General features: G+C 40.6%; 1 protein-coding gene across 3 annotated transcripts in view; it reads left to right on the forward strand.

Moving 5' to 3' along the window:
- Nr1d2 (nuclear receptor subfamily 1 group D member 2) overlaps positions 1-4,350 on the forward strand; it is a 29,558-nt gene extending 25,208 nt beyond the window's left edge. For 2 of the 3 annotated variants that reach the window (XM_076842883.1, XM_076842890.1), the window contains one exon: positions 971-4,350. In XM_076842883.1, coding sequence (XP_076698998.1) covers positions 971-1,167 — 197 coding nt within the window. In that variant the 3' untranslated portion in view covers positions 1,168-4,350. The remainder of the gene's footprint in view (positions 1-970) is intronic. The other variant, XR_013090241.1, reaches the window with a different exon arrangement.
- The last annotated feature ends 18,353 nt before the right edge of the window (positions 4,351-22,703 follow it).

A 22,703-nucleotide genomic window follows, 5' to 3' on the forward strand; every position in this document is an offset into this window, starting at 1 on the left:
CCTAAGCAACTTAGCAAGACCATGTCTCTAAATAAAATATAAAAAAGGGCTGGGGATGAGACTGGTTAAGTGCCCTTGAGTTCAATCCTTGGTAAAAAACCAAACAAATAAATGTTTTTTATCTTACATTTTTTTGAGGATTGGGAATATAGGTGTGGCTTAGAGACAATTCCCCGGCTCAGGGTTTCTTAGGAGGTTGTAGTCAAGCAGAGGCCCCTGACCTCATTTGAAAGCTAGGGGAGGAAAGGCTCTGCTTTCAGGGTTATGTGGTTATTGACAGGATTCAGCACCTGGAAAGCTATTGTGTGGGACCTCTTGTTTCCTTGTGGCCTGTTGGTTGGAGACCCATCTAAGTTCCTTACCCCGGAGGCCTCTTCATAGGGCAGCTCACAAGTGTGGTAGCTGACTTTTCTTAGTGAGATAGATACCTAAGATGGAAGTCACAAGTTTTTGTAACCTAAACTTCTCTGCCAGAGTTTTATTCATTAGATATGATTCAGCCAGTCTAGCCCATGAAAGAGGATCGGATTACACAGGGTATGAATACCAGGGGAATTATTAGAGGTTATTTTAGAGGGTCCCTGCATTTCACATGTGGAATTTGGCTTATATGTATTAAAAATATATTTCTGTCTCACATTATTCATTTTGTCTTGGCACTTGGAAAGCCATTGACATCACAGATGGCATCTGATTTAACAGATCAAAACTTCTTGTTTTATGTGAACCAAAATTCCAAAGCACTAAAGAATTTTGATTTATCAAATATATTGTGTGATACGTGTGCATTTTAATACAGTTAGAAAACTTGCTGTTAGATTGAAAAAATTTTGTCAGATTATCTTTTGCCTTTGTTTCAAAGTATAAAGACTTTGTTTGAATTTGTTAGATTGATGAACAAGAATTGTATTTTTATTGTCAATAATATATCCTCTTCCTTTCTGTTTCTGTATTCCTTACTTCCTGTTAGATCGATCTGGAATAGAAAACGTCAACTCTGTGGAGGCTTTGCAGGAAACCCTCATTCGTGCACTAAGGACCTTAATAATGAAAAACCATCCAAACGAGGCCTCTATTTTTACAAAACTACTTCTAAAGTTGCCAGATCTTCGATCTTTAAACAACATGCACTCTGAGGAGCTCTTGGCCTTTAAAGTTCATCCTTAAGGCCTTTGTTTATTTGAACATGAACTGATGCTAACTGTACATTTTGTGCTAAAATGCTTATTTATATGTGTATACCAATATGTGGAGATAGAAAAGACCTTTAAGACAATACAAGATTGTAGGCTTTCTCTGTAATCATACAGTAGCTGTTTGGATCAGGAACTCTTCAGCTATGATTAGACATTGACTGCATCTCCCCAGTAGACCAATCAGCTGTGTCGCACTTAAACTGGAGAAGTTACACTGAATTATAATCACACTGAATGTTAGACTTTTTCATCTGCCAAAACCAAAAACCATTTTAATCTCCCTGTGATACACATATAACGCACAATCACAAGTACAGGAGGATGTAGAAATCGATCCTTTGTGGTAGAAGTTGTGTTGAATGTTGGAAATATTGGTATCACCACAGGACTGTTAGATCTGGTTATCAAAGACTTTGGGAACTGGGAGAGCTTAATGTTTGTATTTTACTCTGCCACTGTTAAAGTGTATGATCTTGGGCAGGTACTTGGTTGTGGAAAATGAGAATTGATAGTGTCCTCAGTGCCCAACCTCACAGAGATACTAAGAAATGTCTATAAAGCATATTTACCTCTTGGGAGATAGGCACTATGTAAATAAGGTAAAATGTTTGTTATTACAGTTATTCATAATAATATTCTTTTCTGAGCATTTCTGGGAAACCATTTCATACTTCACACCAGTCTATTTAGGATTCCTGCATATGTGTGGGTATCCTACTGATACATACATTCAGAGTTTATGGATACATCAAATACATAGTATGTGTACATAGTATGTATGTGAATAGTTATACATAAATATATTTCTTCACAATATTTTAAACTGTGAAGAACTTTATCATACAATAAACTTAAGAGGTGTCAAAAGACCCAAATTAGGTGCATTTTACTTGTTGATGATAACATAACCATTGCTTTAAAATGTTTAGATGGTAGAATATTGAATTTATGCTCTATTTTTGTTTAAGCGACACTTAATGTAAAAGTGCAACAGGCAGTCAAGTCCAAATTTTAAAAAAATGCGTATTTTAGAGTTCATCTTTGGTAAAATCTTTGGTTCGAGGTACTAGTTCTTTAAAAGTTCATTCAGATTCTTACCTTGTGCTATAAGGTTGCATTGCTGCCCCTCGTACACATGCTGCAGCTTGATGATAAAGAATTTTGGTTCTTTCTGGAGAACTAATTAAGGAAACTGTTTACTATGTGGCACGTGTGCTTGTGTGTATTTGCACACGTGTGTGTGTGTGTCCTGAGTTCACGTGTTTTTTTTTTCCCCCCTCATAAATAACACTACAGGGATTTTTGTCATTAGATTTAATCTATAATTTGGAATCATTTATTGTGTGACCTACAGGCTTAGAAATGGCATAGTCAGAGACTGATCCACATGTCTAATGGCTTTATTAAATACTTAAGATCAGTCTCTGTTTATGGCAGTGGGAGAAATAGCCAAAGTTTGAGAATTTTATGTATGTTTTTCTGTTTCCCTGAAAAATAGAAATTAATTGGACTTTTTGGGTAGAGATTGCCTTCTTTATAATATTTGGATTATATAAAATTGTAAAATGTTAAGAGCTCGCTTTACTGCACTAAGCCTGTTACTTTCCTGACATGCGAACAGAATGCCTTATTTTGTAATATTGTTTAACTTGTTGCTACTGGGATTTGAATTTCTGTGGCACTCGTTAAATAATTTTTAAAAAGATAAAACCTCTCATTATAAAAGAGGAAAAGTAATGGTGATGTCTGTAACACAATAAAAACCACAATTGTGATTTACCTTAAGTAGGTATGACTGTTATGGAATATACAGTTATAGTTTTTGTGAATTCTTACATGATAGCATTATCTTTTTATAATTTTTTTCCTTAAGATAAACAGTTGCATAGTTTTCTTCTATGAGGGATAGAAACAGCTTTTTGAAGTAATATTGAAAACCTCAAAGATCACGTTCTTAAGTTTTGCCTTTTGCATAAGCCTCTTTATTACATGTATCTTTAAGACCATTAAGTCTTTAGGAATGTGTAACCAGAACTATGTTAGTATTGCTTGTAAAACTTTAGTTAGGTTTAATATATACATGTATGCATCCACATGTAGGCATATAGATTCTCATTTTGTCTTGTAAAATTTTATTTGAATAAATTCCTCCTGTAGGTAATGGGAAACAAAATTAATAGTTCATATACCACTCATAGCCTTTCTCATATTTGAAAATAGCCCAGTATAAAACTTCTAATTCTAAAGTTAAACCAGCAGCCTATTACAAGCACATTCTTTGATTGAGTCATGTTACAGACTTATTAAGTGCAAAGAAGACAACCAGTGTAGGGAACTTCTGAGTCTGTGGGACACTGTTGATTAATAATGTACTGTACGATTTAAGTGATGCTTTAACTCTTATTTTACATTTTAAAGTTAAAATGTGGGCATTATGTCAGCAAACTTAAGGGCATTATGTCAGCAAGCTAAAACATTTTTTTTTCCCCCCTGTGCTTTTAATGTATGTCTATGTGATCTGAGAGAGGACTCCAGGATTCAGAGAGAAATAGCTGAGGGTAAGGAGAAACATCTTGGGATGAAGCTTGTCCTTATGGTGATAGTTTAATTACAGATTAAAAAATTAGAAGGAAATTTCAGTGGATTAAGTGTATTGCTTTCATATCTACATTTCAAGAAATTACCATTGTAACTTGATAAGAGGTGATTTATTTTATGCAAACATCATTGCAAAGCAAGGTGTAGAAGCTCAGCTAGATTTATTACTGTGCACGAGAGTAAATACCTATCTCAATTATTCTTTTTCTTTTCCAATATAAAGTTTGCTGAATGTACAAGAAGAGTTTATCACTTAGGATATAGAAATTTTTTTTAGGGGTTGGGGGGAGGGACTGTGTCAGAAAATTGTTACCTGTAAACAAAGACTGTATTGATTTGATCCAAAAAATAAAACTTGAAACTATTCTTGAACTAACATAAAAAAATGAAATAAAGCGGCTATTGTTTTAAAAAGATAGAAAATATATTGTTGACAGGATATGAGTTGTTTATTTTCTACATACTGTAATTGATGAGGACATGGATAATATCTTCATGTTTCTGAGAAGTAATATGTACATGGGGGGAGGGGATAATAAATATTATTTCTAACTGAGTGGTGTTTTGTGTCTACCTCCCTTGATATTTTATAAAGCCATTTATAATTTAATTTACTGAGCTAATCTTTCCCCTGAGCATAGCAGAAACCCTGATGTACGTATTTGATTCAGCCTGGGGAAATGGATATATGCAGGGCTTTTTAAGAAAGGGGATTTCAGAGTTTAGAGAGTCCAGCAAGGAAGGACTGCTGCCGTTTTCTGTAATGTCAACTGAATCATGGACCACTGTATCTGAGGAGGTCTTTCTCTTTGGGTGGGGAAGAAGAGGAGAAGGTGCTTGATCGGCCTTGGCCATGAGTGGGGTGAAGTGCCTCCAGGAGACAGCCCCCTGCCCTTCCTCACAGGTCTCCATGCCAGCTGCCCATATCAGGGCGGTTGCTTAAATGGGTAATGCCCCCTGCTTTTCTGTGGATATTAATTGATGTTAGGTGGGAGAAATAGGCTCCTTGATCAAATACATTTGGAAATGCTGGGTTAAATGAGGTGGCTCAGATGTCTTCATGTCAGTCCTGTTCTCTAATAAGCATTATGAATTAGGGAAGGCTTTACTGAGATGCCATTTGCCACAGACTCTCCACAAAGTAAACCCCCCTGCCCCTTTTTTCCTTTGCAAATTGTTTTTGGGAAAAAACAAAACCCTTGTTAATCTCATACCTACTTTGAGGTGTTGATCAGGATATTGATCAAATTCAGCGATTACTCAAAATTTGCACTTTATTTTGTCCCCCCATTTGGCATAGCCTAACAAGGTATCTCTGAACTCCAAATAAATGGTCAGTTGATAGAAAAAAGGGTTGAATTTCTGCTGAATTTAAAAACTGTTGCCTGTGAGTCATTGAGGAAAGACAACCGATTCACAGATCTGGTTTTAGTTTTCACACTTGCATTGAGCCCATGTTAAAATTTGTTATGTTTGCTTTCCCAAGTTTTCGGTTTCAGTTTAGAAACAGCTGTGGCTTGTGTTCTAGTAGCAGGGCACAGTTGCTCCCACTCAGAGTTGGTTGCTGGTGAGGGGATTGACCAACACCAAGGATCAGATGCACGGAGGACAACACTGAGTGGGCATGGGAGCCTGAGGGCACTCTTGGAGGAAGCTCAGCTCCCTCTAGAGGGCTAACTGGGGCACATTCCCTGGAATGTGAATTTGCTTTCAGAATTTTAATGTACAGTACTGAAGAGGGTGGGGTCCGTGTTTTTATATAACTCAAATACAGATTACACAGGTAAATATGGTATTCCTGATATTTCCCCCCCTATTTTTCCTAATGGAGTCTGCAGAGTCAACTCTGATCCATTCTAAAGTTTCTGAAGTAAGATGTGTGTATTTTTCCCCCCTGTTGTCTCATTTTCTTCTGAACACCTATCCTTAACCTCAGCACCTGCCCCACCCCTTGTTACGATGTTGCTTTGTTTCTAACTTCATCTATTTTTTTTTTCTCCTATGAAAGCCATTTGGTTTCCTGTTTGGGGTTTGCAGTTAAATGTCAGTAGGGTAGTTTCCAAAGTGGAAAGCACCTACATTCATTCTCTTTTGATCAACTTCTTGCTCCTTGTGATAGCTTTTTCTTAGCTGTTGTATCTGACGAGAATTTGGAGCAGTCGTGGTTTAGTCATTTACTAATAATGCACACATTTATTGAACATCTGGGTGTCTTTTATTTTTAAATCCAAATGCAAAATGAAATTCCATGAAAAGCCAGGGAGTTAACCCTGATTGTGTTGGGGGAGTTGTGTGCACGTGGAGCATGAGGGCTTCCAATTACAGGATCTTCAAGAAAAAGTACCAGGACAACCTGGTGTTCTAGCTGTAATGTACTCCAGCTGGCTTGAATGACTCACACGATCTGTTACCTTTCCAGGAATTTAGGGAGCCAGTGATAAACACAATCATTGTTAAAAATTATAGCCAGGTGTGGTGGTGCATGCCTGTAATCCCAGCAGTTTGGGAGGCTGAAGCAGGAGGATCATGAGTTCAAAGCCAGTCTCAGCAATTTAGCAAGGTCCCAAGCAACTTGGTGAGCCACTGTCTCAAAATAAAAAATAAAAAAGACTGGGGATGTGGCTTAGTAGTGAAACGCTCCTGGGTTCAATCCTCAGTACCCCTCGCCCCCCAATTTTTATATATATATAACTTTCAGTAAATCCATCCTTAAAAATTCTTACTTTCTAGTTACTGAGTTTTACTGTTAAGTTTTTGAGGTTATGTGCCTTAATTCTTACTGGTATGGTGGAAATACTTCAAATTACTGTGTTCCTGCACATCTCTTTCCTGCTAGTGATGGTACATTTGTAGCTCAGAACTGGCCAGAGTGGAGTTATTTATACCATGGAAATCGACAGATACTAGAAAATCAAGGTGAGATGAATCAGGTGTAATGTCTAGACTTAAAAGTGATGATGAAAACGTTAATACAGACTAAATTTAAAAACATGTCGTGTGTAACTGTAAGGAATAGCACATAAAATTGAATATTCCAGCAATTGAGAACTATTATCTGATTCACCAAATTAGCTCCTCACATCATTGATAAGTTCTAATGTAGTTTTCCTTATTTCATTTTGTTATTGCTAATTAATACACATTAAATATCAATCAGCTTTTATTCAGAACTATACTTGACAGTTGTAACTTCGGCAGAAACCAAGTACTACATTCTGCGAGAACTGATTGGTTATATGGAATTTACAATAAAGATTATTGTATGTTTTATAAATTGTGTGCTTTATATCCTTTCAGTAACTAAATAAATACGCACATACTTTTTTCCTACCCAGGGGGCTGGTTGTTAAACTGTTTCCAGGGCTCCACTATTTTCACACATTAATTCTTATGCGAACTTCGAGAGGCAATAAAATAAAGTGGTTTTAAGAGGGAATTAAAATGTATTCAAAGACCCTTTACAGGGAAGGCCTACACAGCCATTGTTTTTCCTCCACAGATTAGCATAGCCAGTTCTAAGACTTCACATAAATGGAGTCATTGCAGTGTTCTCTTCTGAATGAAGTTTTCTTCACTCTGCATAATGTTTCTGAGATTCATCTATGTCATTCATGTACTGATAGCTCATTCCTTTTTATTGCAAAATGGTATTCTTTTGTATGGATATACCATGGTTTATCCAGCTTCTTACTGAGGGGACATCAGGGCTGTTTCCGGTTTGTGGTTATCACGGGGGAAGCTGGTATGAGCACTCCTTTGAGGTTGTACTGTGTTGTGATTTGATCTGTGCTAAGTTCTCAGTGCAGGAAATGATCTGTAACAGAAAACATGGGGAAAAGATAATTGAATCACGAAGAGAATGAATCCTTTCTGTTTTGGGTCTTATAGGAAGAGCAGTGTATCTGTTAGAAAATGCTTAAGATATTTCTAAAGGGGAGTTCAACAATAAGGATATTATTTATTTTGTGTACAAGATCTCTAGAGGCAGGGCAGTTCCACACTGGCTCATAGGCTCCATAAATGCCATCAAAAGGACAGGACCAGGGCTGGGGATACAGCTCAGTTGGTAGAGGGTTTGCCTCAAATGTCCAAGGCCCTGGGTTCAATCCCCAGCACCACAAAACTAACAAAAGTACCGGGACCATACCTCATACCCATTAGCATGGCAACCAGTAACAACAAAACCCAGAAAGTGAGTGTTGGTGAGGATGTGAAGATACTGAAACGCTTGTTGGGAGGAATGTAAAACTATAGCCACTGCGGAACACTATGTGCCAGGTCCTAAAAAATTAAAAATAGGCTAGGCATGGTAGCGAACGCTTATAATCCCAGCAACTTGGGAGGTTGAGGCAGAAGGATTGCAAGTTCAAGGTCGGCCTCAGCAATTTAGTTAGTCCCTTTCTAAAAAAGGTGGGTTGGGGCTGGGGATGTGGCTCAGTAATTAAGTGCCTTTGGGCTCCATCCCCAGTGTGTGTGGGGGAACCTGAAACAAACAAAAAACTACCATAGAACTATGATCTAGAAATCCTACTTCTGGATGTATATACCCCAAGAAATTGAAAGCAGGGTCTCCAAGAGATATCCATACTCTGGTTTACAGCAGCATTACTCGCAGTAGCCCAAATGTGGAAGCAACCCGGGTCCATCGACGTACGAATGGATACACAATGTATAAATAATGTGAAAAGAGAACACCACAGCAAAGGTGGCTGTCCTGGCCTCAGAACGCTACAGAGGCAGGCTCACTCGATGGCTCACACCTGTGCTCCAACCACCTTCAAGGCGCAGAGGGAAGATCCCCCAGCCCAGGACTTTCAGGTGACGGTACTGAGACGCGTCCCAAGAAGTAGAATGTCACATCCGAATGGCCCAAGCCAGTGGTCAAGATAAGAACTAGAAGCAAGAACTAGAGACACCTCATCTGCCCCGCGGATGTGGCTCTTGAGCTGGCGTTTGGCTTCCCGGGAATGGGCCACGCGGGCCTCGCCCTGGTCCCGGGTATATATACCGCTAGTTGCAGGGGCTGCAAGCGCTCCGCCTGGCTCCTCGCTCCTGCCTTGCGCGACTCACCGCGTCCTCCCGGCCCAGGTTCTGTAAGTAAAAATCTCCAAATTTGTTTCTCGTTGCGGTGATGAATTTGTGCCTGCCTTGTGGAGAACCAGGGGCCACCCCAGCCCGGGGTTTCCTTGGGACTTTATAGGGAACCCAAAGCTCAGGCTGCAAACCCAACAGGGCCAGATGAGAGCCACAGGGGCTTCTGTCGGTACAGTAGTGCCCCTCCGCCAAGAAAGTTTAGCTTTTCTTGGTTTCATTACCTACTGTTAACCATGATCTAAAACTATTACATGGAAAATTCCAGAAATGATTCATAAATTTTAAATGGTGTGCTGGGTTCTAAAAGTGTGTTGAAATCTTGTGCCATCCCATTTCTTTCCTGCCCAGGATGTGAATCATCCCGTTGGCCAGTGTATCCGTGCTATATTCTGTGTATGCAAAGGAAAAATCATGATATGTATAGGGTTTGGTACTGTGTTTCTGGAATTCCCTGGGCGTCTTGGAAAGTGTTCCTTGTAGATAAGTGGGGGCACTATTGTAGTTACATTCATAGAGACAGGATATAGAAAAGTGGTTACCAGGGGATGGGGAGAGATGGGAATGGAGTGTTGTTTCCAAATTTATTTTGCAAGATGAAAGAAGTCTGAAGACTGATGGTACATGATTGTTCTTAATGCTACCGGAAATGTATACTTAAATGGTTAAGATGGTAAGTTTTATTAAGTATATTTTGCCATAACTAATTAAAAAACGATTGGGAGTTTTGATCTTTCTCTGTCATCTTGTATGTTTGTAATGCTTTCTCTCATGGTTGTGAAATGGCTTCCAGGGTTTAGGCATTGAAACAGAAGTACTATGTCTAGAAAAGAAGAGGAGAAACCTTCCTCTTGTTTACTAAAGGGTCAGGGATACAGGGGATCTTACCCAGAAGGGCCCTGCAGACTTCCCCTCTTACCTTCCACCGGCCAGATAGGGCTTCTTGCTGCAAGGGAACCCGCAGAAGCAAGTAGCTAACATTTTTCAGCCTCTGCAGAGAGTAAGGGGCTCTTCTAGGAAAAAGTGTAGTCTACTTGGAATACTGCTAGGGAGAAAGAGTACTCTTCTGTGAGCTCAGTATCCATGGCCTAGTTGATGGAAGAACGGTGCTATTTATAGGGAACCAGGCCTACCTCTGATAAATGCCAGCCAGGGCAAGAATATAGAGGAAGACCTCAGTCCACCTCCCGCCCCTGCCCCATTGCACAGCAGTCTTTCTGTTATGGTGATCGTGAAAGCCAATTTTGAAGCTAATTGATTTCACTCTGGTCTCAGAATTGCCTTGGTGGGAGTAGTGATTACTACTGAATGCCAATGAATGCTATAGATGAGGACTCTTTCTGTCCCAGAACTAAGCCTCATGCCCTGTTCCTCTTAATCACCTCTCGGGTTTAGGATTAAACACACTGGCAGTGTTTACTAAAGGGCCAGGGATACAGGGGATCTTACCCAGAAGAGCCCTGCAGACTTCCCCTCTTACCTCCTTATGGCCAGATTGGGCTTCCTTCTGCAAGGGAATCTGCAGAAGCAAGTAGCTAACATTTTTCAGTTTCTGTGGAGAGTAACGGGCTCTTCTAGGAAAAAATGGGTTGGGGCAAACTAAAAAGGCTTGTGCAAGTACAGGGCCATTTAGGCAGGGTATTAGAATACCTGGGGCTTCATCTAGAAAAGGGCATGGTTTCTGGGCTAGGTTGCCCCCTTGGAGGGGAGGGAACAGTTAGAGGAGGAGAGTAGGCCTTCTAAAGTGTGGTCTTGAGCAGGGGCCCAGGTGCCCCTGGTAAGGTCAAGGAGGGAATACTTCTGTCCCCTCTGAAGGGATAGATTCGAACTTCTTTACCCTTCATCTGCTGGCCTAACTTTTCAGTGAAGGAGAGTTAATGGTCTAATTAATCAGAACTTGGTGCAGCTATTCATGGGCCAGGTTTTAGTAACAGGCAGGGTTACTGTGCCTTGAAGTTTAGCGTCTCTCTCTCTGCAAAATACAGCTTTCGTTGATTGTGTTCTCCAGTAGGCAAGTGCCCCTGGGCAGTATCCCTCGGGTGACTGCACCTGGCTGTGAACCTCCAGCTGGAATCCTTTCCATTTTTAGATTCAGGCAGGAGGGAGCACCCGGGCTGCCATCTAGAGTTAGCTAAGATTAGATGTAGCCTCTCCTTCATTTGATGCAAATGTTCTCGGGTAGACCTTCAACACGTGCATCAGCATCACCTGGGAACTGGTCAGAATTCCCAATTCTAGGACCTCACTCCAGGCCTCCTAGGTCAGAGTTCAGGACTGGGGCCTGAACTTGTTTTTAACAAGTCCTCCAGGTGATTTCCATATAGTTAAAGGATTGAGAACTACTGTGCTGGAGGAAAATAGCTTGGTTTGTTAGATTGCTAGGGCTTTTGTAACAGAGGACCCTACCCTGGTTGGATAAAAGCAGAAATTAATTTTCTCAGCCCTGGAAGTGGGTGGGGTGGAGAGTTTGAGATCAAGGTGTGGGCAGGGTCATTTCTTTCTAGGGTTGTGAAGGAGGAACTGTTTCTAGTGTCTTCTTGAACACCAGTTTGAATTAGGATCCATCTAATGACCTCTGGCTTTTTTTTTTTTTTTGGTACCGGGCATTGAACCCAGGGGCGCTTAACCACTGAGCCACATCTTCAGTCCTTTTTTGTATTTTATTTAGAGACAGGTTCTTGCTGAGTTGCTTAGGGCTTCACAAAGTTGCTGAGGTTGGCTTTGAACTCACGATCCTTCTGCTTCAGCCTCCTGAGCAGCTGGGATTACAGGCATGCACCACCGCACCTTGCCTCCTCGGCTCTTTTAAAAATGTTATTTTATTGAGACAGGGTCTTGCTAAAGTGGTGAGGCTGTCCTGGAACTTGTGATTCTCCTGCCTCAACCTCCTGAGTTGCTGCGATTACAGACATGTACCACCACACCCAGCCTAATAACCTCATTTTAATAGAGACATATTAAGTTTACCTTCTGGGGTATGATGGGTTAGGACTTTGACACATGAATTTTTTGGGATATAGTTCGGCTTCTAACACTTGGGAAACCTGATCATATGGTTTTATGTTTACATGTCTATGTTTAGTTTCTCCATTTATGAGCAGATAGAGGTCACATTATTTTTATAGCTCTAGTGTCCTCCAAAAGTGCCTTCTATTTTCAACAAGTGTTACGTTGGTTGTCTATTAATGAGGGGGCTTATTGAGGTTTATTGATTATGATCTTGCTTTTTTTGTGGGTACAAAGCACACCTGTCTAGACTTGGTATGACTTCAGGCGCTTTCAAGGAGGTCTGACATGGGATCTTGATGGATCCAGTCTTACTACAGCAGGCTATGATTAGATTTCTGGATTACCTAATTTTTCTTGCTACTTATGCACAGTGTGTATGTGTACAGAGGGAAAATTCTTCTGGGGGCAAAAAGCAGCTTAACTTCCTCAAAAACATGGTTGTTTTTGGTCTCAGAGCTTTTTGAAAAGTAGTTAAAAAAAAAATAGCTCTGCTTCATTCCAACATAGCAAAGGAATCTAGGTGTTGGATTTTTTAAGTATGGCAAAAGCCAGGCCCCCAAAAGCAGATAATTGTCATTGAGAAGTATCACACTTTATCTGCTAGGGAGTTTCTATTGTTGCTTTTCAACTTAATAGACAGTAGAATTACAAGTTGCTATGGAAACCTACCCATTGCCAATGCCTCCCGGGCCTTAAAGACACAGAAACCACATTTTGTTTTCTTCCATAGAGCTGACATTGTTGTAAAACAGAGCGGAGCAAAGTGAATGTGGAATTAGAGCTGACATCCTGCTCCCTCTTCTGTCCCTTTCCCTCGCCTCTGTGGTTTCCAAATTTACCAGGCCCTTGAATAGCCCAGTGTTCAAAATTGTATACTTTGGTCTCTGGAATTCTTTCAAGCAAACAACCACATTACTGTCTCCCTGCAGTTCTGTCACTTTAGGGATGGTTGGCATCTATGTAGTTAATAAACTCCAGCTCCCACCCACGGTTTGACACATGGCAGACTTCTATTATTTCTGTGACCATGTTTCGTCCATTCAGGTGGGACATCTAAAGGAGGTGCCAAAATAACGAGACTGATTCTTGAGAGATTTCCAACTTGGGTGAAGCCACAAAAGTCTGGCAGATCTAGGGACCTATTCTGGGTTATGCCAAGGAATTGAATTTAGTAGGCTAAGCTTGAGGAAACACTGGAAATTCTGGCAACTGCTCTAAATGGATTTTCTCACTCCTCTGAGCTTTGCCCACAGCCACTGAATGCATTATATATTACAAAGCTAATTATAAAAAATCCAGACAGCCAAGGACATCTGATTCATCTGATGAGCTGATTTCTGAGCAGACCTACAGCCTGGGTTGCAAGTCTAGGAGGCATGGTTAAGAAGTTAGATAAAACCTTAGTTGTAAAAAATTGCCATTGGCAGAAGTTTGCTGGCTAGGACAGTTTAGATTTTACTGGGATACATTTATTTTGTCTTAGTTTAGACCATCATTTAGTACTGATTTTTATGGTTGTGTTAAGGGAGGAGTAACCTTGTGTTTTGATGTTTAAAAAAAAAAAAAAAAGTGTCTTATTTCATAAGGAAAGTGGCGTCAACTATGAAAACATGGATTATATACCCTGGCATTGGGGTGATTCTTGTCTTCACCCTGTCACTTCTTTGAGAACTTGGGGGCAATCTCAGAAATTTGTAGGTAACCAAATTTATACAGTGGATAAGAACAGGAATTTGGGCCAGGGAGGCACCTTAGAGATCATCTGTTACAACACTACTCAGACTTTTCTCTCACCAGGACACAACGTCATGGAATTTTTAGTTGGGGGGGCCTCTCTAAACAGACTTCGAACAAGAAGTTGAAGCGATGCCAGGTTCCCCTTCATGCTGGGAACCCCTTGTAAGTGCCTCAGAATTGTCCCACTTAAGGGACAGGAGAGTTGGCTTTGGCTCAGGATTGTCCCTGAGAGTTGAGCTAGTTCCCACATACCAGAGAAAGACCTCAGGCTGAGTAGCTGACCTGGTGTCCCATCTCTTTTAACCTGAGACTGGTGTCACCTCAACATTGGCAACAGGGGAATTACTGCAAGGGACTTCTCTGAGCCATCCTGAGTTGGGGCCAGTTGGGATTTAAAAAAAAAAAAAAAAAAGTGCCAAATTCTAGAATGATCAGTCTAAAGAATTTATCAGGGGAGAGCTTATATATAATGTGTTCTAGGTATGGACAGCAAGACAAATGATGTTCTGCCTAGGTATGCCCATAATGATGGGGTTATGATATGGAGTTTGTAGGAGAGTTTAAGGGATTTGGCTCAGGGCAGTAGGGGCTAGTTTCTGCATGGTTAGCAATGTGTTTGATCTTTTAGTGTTTCCACCAATATTTTAAACAAGTTTGTCTATGTTTAGGAATATTCAAGGCCATATCTTGGGCTCAAACCTGCAGGGGAAAAAAACATGTTGACCTAGTCATGGAATGATCAAGGGACTCTGAATCTCTGTCAGGACAAAGGAAAAAGTGGGGATAACTGGGGTGGGGGTGGGGAAGCCCTACACTTGGGCACCCAAGGTCAAAGCTGTCAGCAACCATAGGAACGGACTCAGATGTGGGCCAGGGTAGCAATAGTGTCTGAGGGTATATCCATGGTTATTAAGACTATTTGAAAATTTTATCTGCGAAATCTTGAAATACCTCCCCTTAAATGGTAGGGATCTTTTGGTTTTGTTTCTTGAATCTAGGCAGGTTTGTGACCGCTTTGACCAATAGAATATAAGAAAAGTGATCTATGTAACTTCCATGGTTAGATCATAAAAAGCCATACAGCTTCTACTTTGGTTACTGGGACATTTACACCTAGAGCTCTGATCTGCTGTGTCTGAAGTCCAAATAACCCTGAGACTGATCGACTGAAGAAGTCGTGTGTAGGCTCTCTGGCCCAGTTGAGCTCCAGACCAGTAGCTAGCATTCACTGCCACTGGGCGAGGGCACCATCTTGGATGTCTAACACCCTTGAACCTTCATTTCTGCAGCCCTAATGCAACACCTGACTGCAATGCATGGAGTGACCCCAAGTGAAATGTCTAAATCTGTCTGAAACCCTGACTCCCAGAATCTGTGAGTTAAAATGTAATGATTGTTGTTTTGATGTACTTAGCTAGGCAATAATACTAACTGGAACACTTACACAATTTCCAGGACCCTAGTGGTAATCTTACCTTTCTTCCCCAATCAATAAAATAGCAGTAAGAGTAGCATTTTTAATAAGGATAACCTCAAATCTATTTTAACTCATATTTAAATCGAATTTCTCAGGACAAAGGAAAAAGTGGGGGTAACTGTGTCCATACCTAGAACACCCCAAGTTATTGAAATAACTTCATACACACACATCTGACATGTGACACTTTCTACAACTGGTGGCAAATTAATCCATCCACACTCATTCTTTTAAATTTATTTTTATCCAGTGCAGAAAACTTTTTCAAATAAAAAAAAAAAAATCAAACTTAAACATTTTTCCAAAACCAGTTCTCTAAGGCACTTAAATCTTCAAAACTGTTCCTTGTTAGTGTCATTGGCTCATCTGCCAGAGCACAGAGGCTCAACAAACTGGCCAATGAATGATGAGTGTGTGGAGGAGATGCCCACATAGATGTATTGGGTGAGGATAGCTTGTCATTTTCCAGAGGAGGCGATGGGAGCCCAGGGCTTGCTTTTGTAGGATTTTTTTCAGCTGCAATAATTGAAGTTTTTTTTTTTTAAATATATATTTTAGTTTTAGGTGGACACAATATATTTTTAAGTGGTGCTGAGGATCAAACTCGGTACCTCATGTGTGCTAGGTGAGTGCTCTACCACTTGAGCCACAGCCCAGCTCCAAAGATAATATTTTGAGAAGGGCTTTGTGGAGGGGCTGCCCTGCCTCTCACTTGCTCACCATGGAACTCTCCAGTGTTAGGCTGTTCTACTTGGGCTGAGACAGTTGAAAGGCTGGGCTGAGTGCTCCTTCATAAGGACTCCAGTTCATTCTGTTTAACCAGAGCCGTTAAAATCCAGGGCCAAAGGGAGAGGGGAAGGCTTTGCCTCACTGGGCTTTCCATCATATGAATATTGAAATGGGACTAAAAAAATTTAAGAAGCTGATATTCTGGGTGAGGGGTCAAGAGTCTGGTTTGCAACTTGGGAACTATTTGAGGAACTAGGAGAAGCAAGTTCTGTAAATTTTAGCCTCAAAATCATGTGGGTCATGAAGACTCTGGTAAAAGAGTCAGTGTTGCACGGTAACGAATGAGTGGAAATACACTGAATACATGGATTCCACTTTCTTTGTTCAAACATTTTGATTTAGAAATAAAGAAAAGCCTTCAGAAAATATTATGCATTTTTTTTAAAAAACCTAAAATATATTAAAGAGAATTTCAAAATCCCAAAGCCTTCCAGACACCGGATGAACCCAAATGTCTGCCATATTTTTTCTGCTTCTAGTTCAACCCCCTAAGGCTAATTTATTACTTGAGTCTTACAGAAGTGGATAATAAATCCTTTCTTGTTTCAATGAGAATAAAAATTTTGAGATGATAAATGGTTGTTCTAATGGTTTTCCTTGACTCGAAGTGAATCATAGAGACTATATGGCTGGTTACAGAAAGCGACTGTTAAAATGTTCCTTGAGCCAGGCATGTGGTGTACACCCATAGTCCCAGTGACTTTGGGAGGCTGAGGTAAGAGGATCACAAATTTGAGGCCAGCCTCAACAATTTTAGGGATCCAGAAGCAACTTGGCGAGGTCCTGTCTCAAAAAAGGCCGGGGAATGTAGCTCAGTGATAAAGCACCCCTGAATTCAATTCCCAGTACCAAAAAGTCAAACAACTCCTTAAAAAGTTTATCTGAGAAGAAATCAATTTAGAAGCTGCATAGACAAATCTTTACCACAGTTTTTAAAGGAATTGGATTCTGACACTCTTTAGGAGGACTCGACAAATATAATGTTACATTTTCCATCATTAGAACCCTATAATGCCATAAACAATGCTGGGGACATTAGTTTGATCCTTTTATTTATTTATTTATTTATTTTGTACTGTGGATTGAATCCAGAGTTGCTTTACCACTGAGCTACATCCCCAGCCTTTTTTACTTTTTATTTTGGGACAGGTCCTCACCAAATTGCTAAATCAGGCTTCGAACTTGCAATCCTCCTGCCTTAGCCTCCCAAGTTGCTGGGATTACAGGTGTGCACCACTATGCCTGCCCTTGATACTCATTTGGTTTTAGTCTCAGGTAAGAAGTGCTAGGAAAATGCCTGATAAAGTCCTCAGAACATTCTCTAACTTGGCATACTAAATTAAGAGTGTGAATGAGTGGCACCCCCTTTCTCTACAGAAAAGTCTTAACTGGGCTTTTCCAGAAATCTTCACCATGGCTGATTTTTAGGATTGTCAGCAAAAGAGTCTCTGCAAAAGAGCTCAATGTAGATAAATTTCCAATTTTCACATCGCCCTGTTTTACTTGGCCATTGGCCGGAAGAAATCAGCACTCCAGGTGCTGGATACTCCTTTACTAGTTTCTCACAAATGTATCCAGTATAGTAGTTTGTAAAAATGAGTAAACAAAGCCTCTGGCCTTGAGCTGGGGCTTCACACAGATGTCTGCATTCCTAGGATAACGTAAGTTACCAATTGGGCTCCATGGTAACAGCTGGCAGGGGGAGAAAAGAAAGGGGAGAAGAAGCTCCCCCCATCTTAGGTGTTGTCCTTGAAGGGTTAACTTGCCCAGAACAGTAAAAGAAAAAGCTGCTTTTATGTGAACTTCTGCAGCCTGGGAACTTCTGAGCCCCTCCCCTTACATGCTGGGTATAAAACTCTGAAACTACCTGAACTTGGGGTTCAGGGGGTTGATTGATGACAGCAAAAGCTGTGCCCTCTGAACTTGGCTGCAGCCAAATAAAACTGTTTCCTGCTATCTTCAGTGCCTTGCTTTGTCTGTCCCTACAACATAGATTGTGTGTAGAGTGTACATATGTATTTTGAAAAGTTAACTTTTTCTTTTATCCATTACATTTCTAATAATCTGAAATCATATCCAAAGAATTGATTAGATTCAAGTTGGTTAATTTGTAGCTCAGATACACTATAGGTGAAGTGGCAGGTTCATATAACATCATAGCTATTTGGCTTGTGGTTCAACTGGCAAGATCTGGCTAGGCTGGAATGGGTTGGTATTGGATAGTCTTGCTTATGTACCTCCAGCTAGCTGGTGGTTTGGCTGGGTCTACTGATGGATGCAGCTTATGTGGCTGGGCTTTTCTCTCTGAAAGTCACTCATTCTTGTACATGCTAGTTGGTGCCCATTCAGATGGCAGTGAGGGCTTCAAGTAGAAGGCAGAAAGCCTTTTAAGACATGCATATCACTTCTGTCAAAGACCATCTCAAGGCCATTCAGATCTTAGAAGTGACAAAAAAGACGGAATTAATGTCACCTTGCCAGGGTGTAGGTATAAGGAAGAAAAGAATTTGTGACCATTTCTTTGCCACACCTGGACTTATAATTTTTGAGGGGTGGGACGGGACTGGGGATTGAACTAAGGGTGCTTAACCATGGAGCCACATTCCTAGCCCTTTATTTTTTGAGACAGGGCCTCACTAAGTTGCTGAGGCTGGCTTTGAACTTGCGATCCTCCTGCCTCAACCTCCCGAGTCACTGGGATTTTAGGTATGCACCACTACACCCTGCTGGACTTAAAAATTTTGTACATGTGTGCACATGATTTCTCACCTCATCTACGAGTTGCTATGCCAACAAAAGAATGTCCCAGGCGGCTGTTGAAAATGGAATTTTCTGAGAAACCAGGTGCTAAGAATGTGTCAGAGTCGCAGAGAAGCCCTGAAAATGAGTGTTTTGAGTTTTGGGATGGGAAGTTAGCCATTGGTGAGGAGCTTTTCCCAAAAACGGTTGTGGCAAAAAAAATTAATGTGGCCTTTACCTTTCTAATCTATCATTTTGCCACTGTCTCGGCTATAGAATAAGAAGATCGAGTTAGCCACCTGAAAATGTAACTACCAGGAAATAAAATTTGTAAAATATAGAAGATGGTGGCTCATGGCGGGAGGGAGGGGTGGCAAGTCAGGGTGGGTTCCCTAACACTTTTAGAGGCTGGGGCTGCCACCTGCTATGTTAAGTCAGACACGGAAGCTTTCTACCATACTGATTTATAGTCACTGGGGGATGATCACTATTTTGAAAGTTTAGGGAGATATGATAATACATTGCAAATATTTGAAGTACTCATGTAATTAAATTTTCTATTGTCTTAGAAGAAGATTGGAAAATTATAGGCAAAAGCTATAAAAATGATGGCCAGTTGGCTTCAATGAAGAAAAGACCTTTTTTTTTTTTTTTTTTTTTTTTTGAATCATCTGGGCTTTTTGAAACAGGCTCATGGGTTGCATATCTTTGGTTCAAATAAAAGCCGTATCTCACGTTTTGGGACATGTGTAGCTTGCGTCATATATGAGGGAAGGTGTGGGGATTTTTTTTTTTTTTTTTAAGTACCAGAGATTGAACTCGGGGGCACTTAACCACTGAGCCACATCCCTAGCCCCCACTTTTTTATAGAGGTGGAGCCTCGCTGAATTGTTTAGGGCTTCACTACATTGCCAAGGCTGGCTTTGGACCCCCGATCCTCCTGCCTCAGCCTCCTGAGCCACTGGGATTATAGATGTGTGACACCATGCCCCGATGTGTGGCTAACTGTATTGGGACAGAAGGTGAATGTGTGTGGTGGCAGTGATGGGGTGTGAGGTTGCTTATCAGATGCCTTAAAAGGAATATTTAATAATCTTAGTCATAGCTTCAGATTTGTCAGAGGGAGCTGGTTGAGTGGAAAGGGTGTGGGTTTCTGAGTCAGATTTGAACTCAAGATCTTGAGTAAAGAACTTCACCTCCTTGAATTTGCTTCTGCATCTGTAAAATGGGCAGGCTTACAGGAGCCGAGAAGATGTTGGATACCAGGAACAATTCTGTTTCTAAAGTTTTTCATTGGTTCTTTTTAGTTATATATGACAGTAGAGTTTATTTTGATATATAAGCATGAGATATGTTTTTCTAATTAGAACTCCATTCTTGTGGATGTACATGATGGTACGATTCACTATGGTGTATTCATATATATAGTAGAATGAATCTAAAATAATTTCCCCATCTTTCCTTTCCCTATCTCCCTTCCCTTCATTCTCCTTTGTCTAATCTACTGAATATCTATTTTTCCCCCTCTCCCACTTTATTGTGTGTTAGCTTCCACATATCAGTGAAAACATTTGACCTTTGGCTTTTTGGGACCAGCTTATTTTACTTAACATAATCTCCAGAGCCATCTATTTACTGGCAAATATCATGAAGTCATTCTTCTTTATGACGGTAATAATGCTTGTGTGTATGTACCATCCATCTGTTGAAGGGTGTTTAGGTTGGTTCCATAGTTCAGCTATTGTGGATTGAGCTGCTATAAACATTGATGTGGTGCGTCCCTGTAGTATGATGATCTTATGTCTTTTGGGTATAGACCGAGGAGTAGGATAACTGGGTCAAATGGTGGTTCTGTTCCCAGTTTTCTGAGGAATCTCCATTCTGTTTTCCATAGTGGTTGCACCAACTCATAGTCCCATCAGCAATGAATGAGTGAACCTATTCCCCCACATTCTTACCAACATTTATTGTTACTTGTATTCTTGATAATTGCCATTCTGACTGGAGTGAGATGAAATCTTTGTAGTTTTAGTTTGCATTTATCTAATTGTTAGAGATACTGAACATTTTTTCATCTATTGACCATTTGTATTTCTTCTAAGAACTATCTGTTCCATTCCTTTGCCCATTTATTCATTGGGTTGTTTTCTTGGGAGGTGTCTTTTGAATTCTTTTTATATTCTGGAAATTAATGCCCTATCTGATGTGCAAGTGGCAAACATTTTCTCCCAATCTGTAGGCTCTATCTTCATGCTTCTAATTGTTTCCTTTTGCTGTAAGAAGCTTTTTAGTTTGATACCATCCCATTTATTGATTCTTGATTTTACTTCTTATGCTTTAGGAGTCTTATTGAGGAAGTCAGTTCCTGAGCTGATATGTTGGAGTGTTGGGTCTACATTTTCTTCTAGTACGTATAGTTTTCTGGTCTAATTCTTAGTTTTTTTACCACATGGAGTTGAGTTTTGTGCAGGGTGAGAGATAGGGGTTAAATTTCATTCTACTACATATGGATTTCCAGTTTACCTAGCCTCTTCAATAAATGGTGCCATCTTTTCTTCCATATATGCCAAGGATAGTTCTTGGCACCTGATAGGTATGAAAAATGGTGGCTATTATGTATTTAGAATCATCATCAGTATTTTTCAAACACATTCTGAACATCTATTACACAGACTTAGCCAGTGCTGGGGTCCAATGGTGAAAGTTTTTCTTTTTCTTTTTTTTGGGGTCCAGTGGGGACAGTTTTTCTATTTGTTCCTCCCACTTTTTCAGGGGCTGTTACTGAGGGACAAAAAGAAGTAAATGATTAAAATGCAGTTTGATAAATGCTCTCACAGAATATTGGTTGATTTCTACCTATAAATATTGAGTACCTATTCCCTGCAGGGCATGGTAGATGGTGGTAAGAAAATAGTTTTATTATGCCACGAAGCATAGTTCTTGGGGATAATGTACAATGACTTCTACACGAGTTTTTGGAGAAGAACAATATCAAGAATACTACAGCCAGGTGTGGTGGCACACACCTGTAATTCCAGAGGCTTGGGAGGCTGAGGCAGGAGGTTTGTGATTTCGAAGCCAGCCTCAGCAACTTTGTGAGGCCCTATGTAACTTGGAGAGATCCTGTCTCTAAATAAAATATACCAAGGTCAGGGGATGAGGTGCAGTGGTTAAGCACCTCATCTTTGACCTTGGTATATTTAAGGACCTCAATCTTTGGTTCCCCCCCCCACCCCGCACACACACACAAAAAGCTTCAGCAGTCCTTTTTAAGGAATCTATTGATAAAATATGGCCCCAAATTCAATTATTAACCTTGGCCACCAAAGGCAGCGTAAGCTGTCAATCCTCGCTTCCTCAGCAGGTGGCGCTCCAGCATCAGGGATGGCTTGGAAAGTGACAATTCCATGAAACCAGGACGTTTTTTGGTTAATGTTTGTTTTTTTCAGGCTAAAAAGGAAAGCTGTTAGGAAAAATAAACAGTTTATCAGGCATTGCGACAAAGACACTTGAGGGGAAAGACAAGCTGTCGCTTCAAGGACAGCAAGAAAAATCCCTGTCTCTGTAGAAGCATGAGACGCCTGTGAACCCTTATTTGAAAGCATCCTGAAGTAAGGAAAGCAAAGCATTGGAAATAAAAGGGAAGATTAACAAAACAGGCAATTGGAATCATCTGCCAGGCAGGACGGAGGAGGAGAGCCTCGGGAGAGGGATGTGGAGGAGTATCGGCAATTCAGAGAAATGAAGACGACTGCAGTCTAATTGGGACTCAGTATTCAGATTCCCCAGTGACTCCTGTGTCATTGGCTTCAGCTGCCCAGACCACAGCAGCTCTGGTTCTGTAACTTTCAGTAGTTTGACGTCTTTAGCACATAAACGCTTGCGCCTAATGACAAGTGCCTGATTTCAGGCTCAGGGTTGCTTCAGTGTGACCCAGCGCTGCCAATGAGCGGAACGGGACAGCTGAGTTAGGAATTAGGCTTTAGTTACAGGGATTGGGACAGGAGCAGCTCAATGAAAACTTTTATACTGTGAGGATGGCTGGATGTTTGGAGTGTTAGTAATGC

The sequence above is a fragment of the Callospermophilus lateralis genome, chromosome 1 (genome assembly GCF_048772815.1).
Source record: "Callospermophilus lateralis isolate mCalLat2 chromosome 1, mCalLat2.hap1, whole genome shotgun sequence".
In the NCBI taxonomy this organism is placed as follows: Eukaryota; Metazoa; Chordata; class Mammalia; order Rodentia; family Sciuridae; genus Callospermophilus; species Callospermophilus lateralis.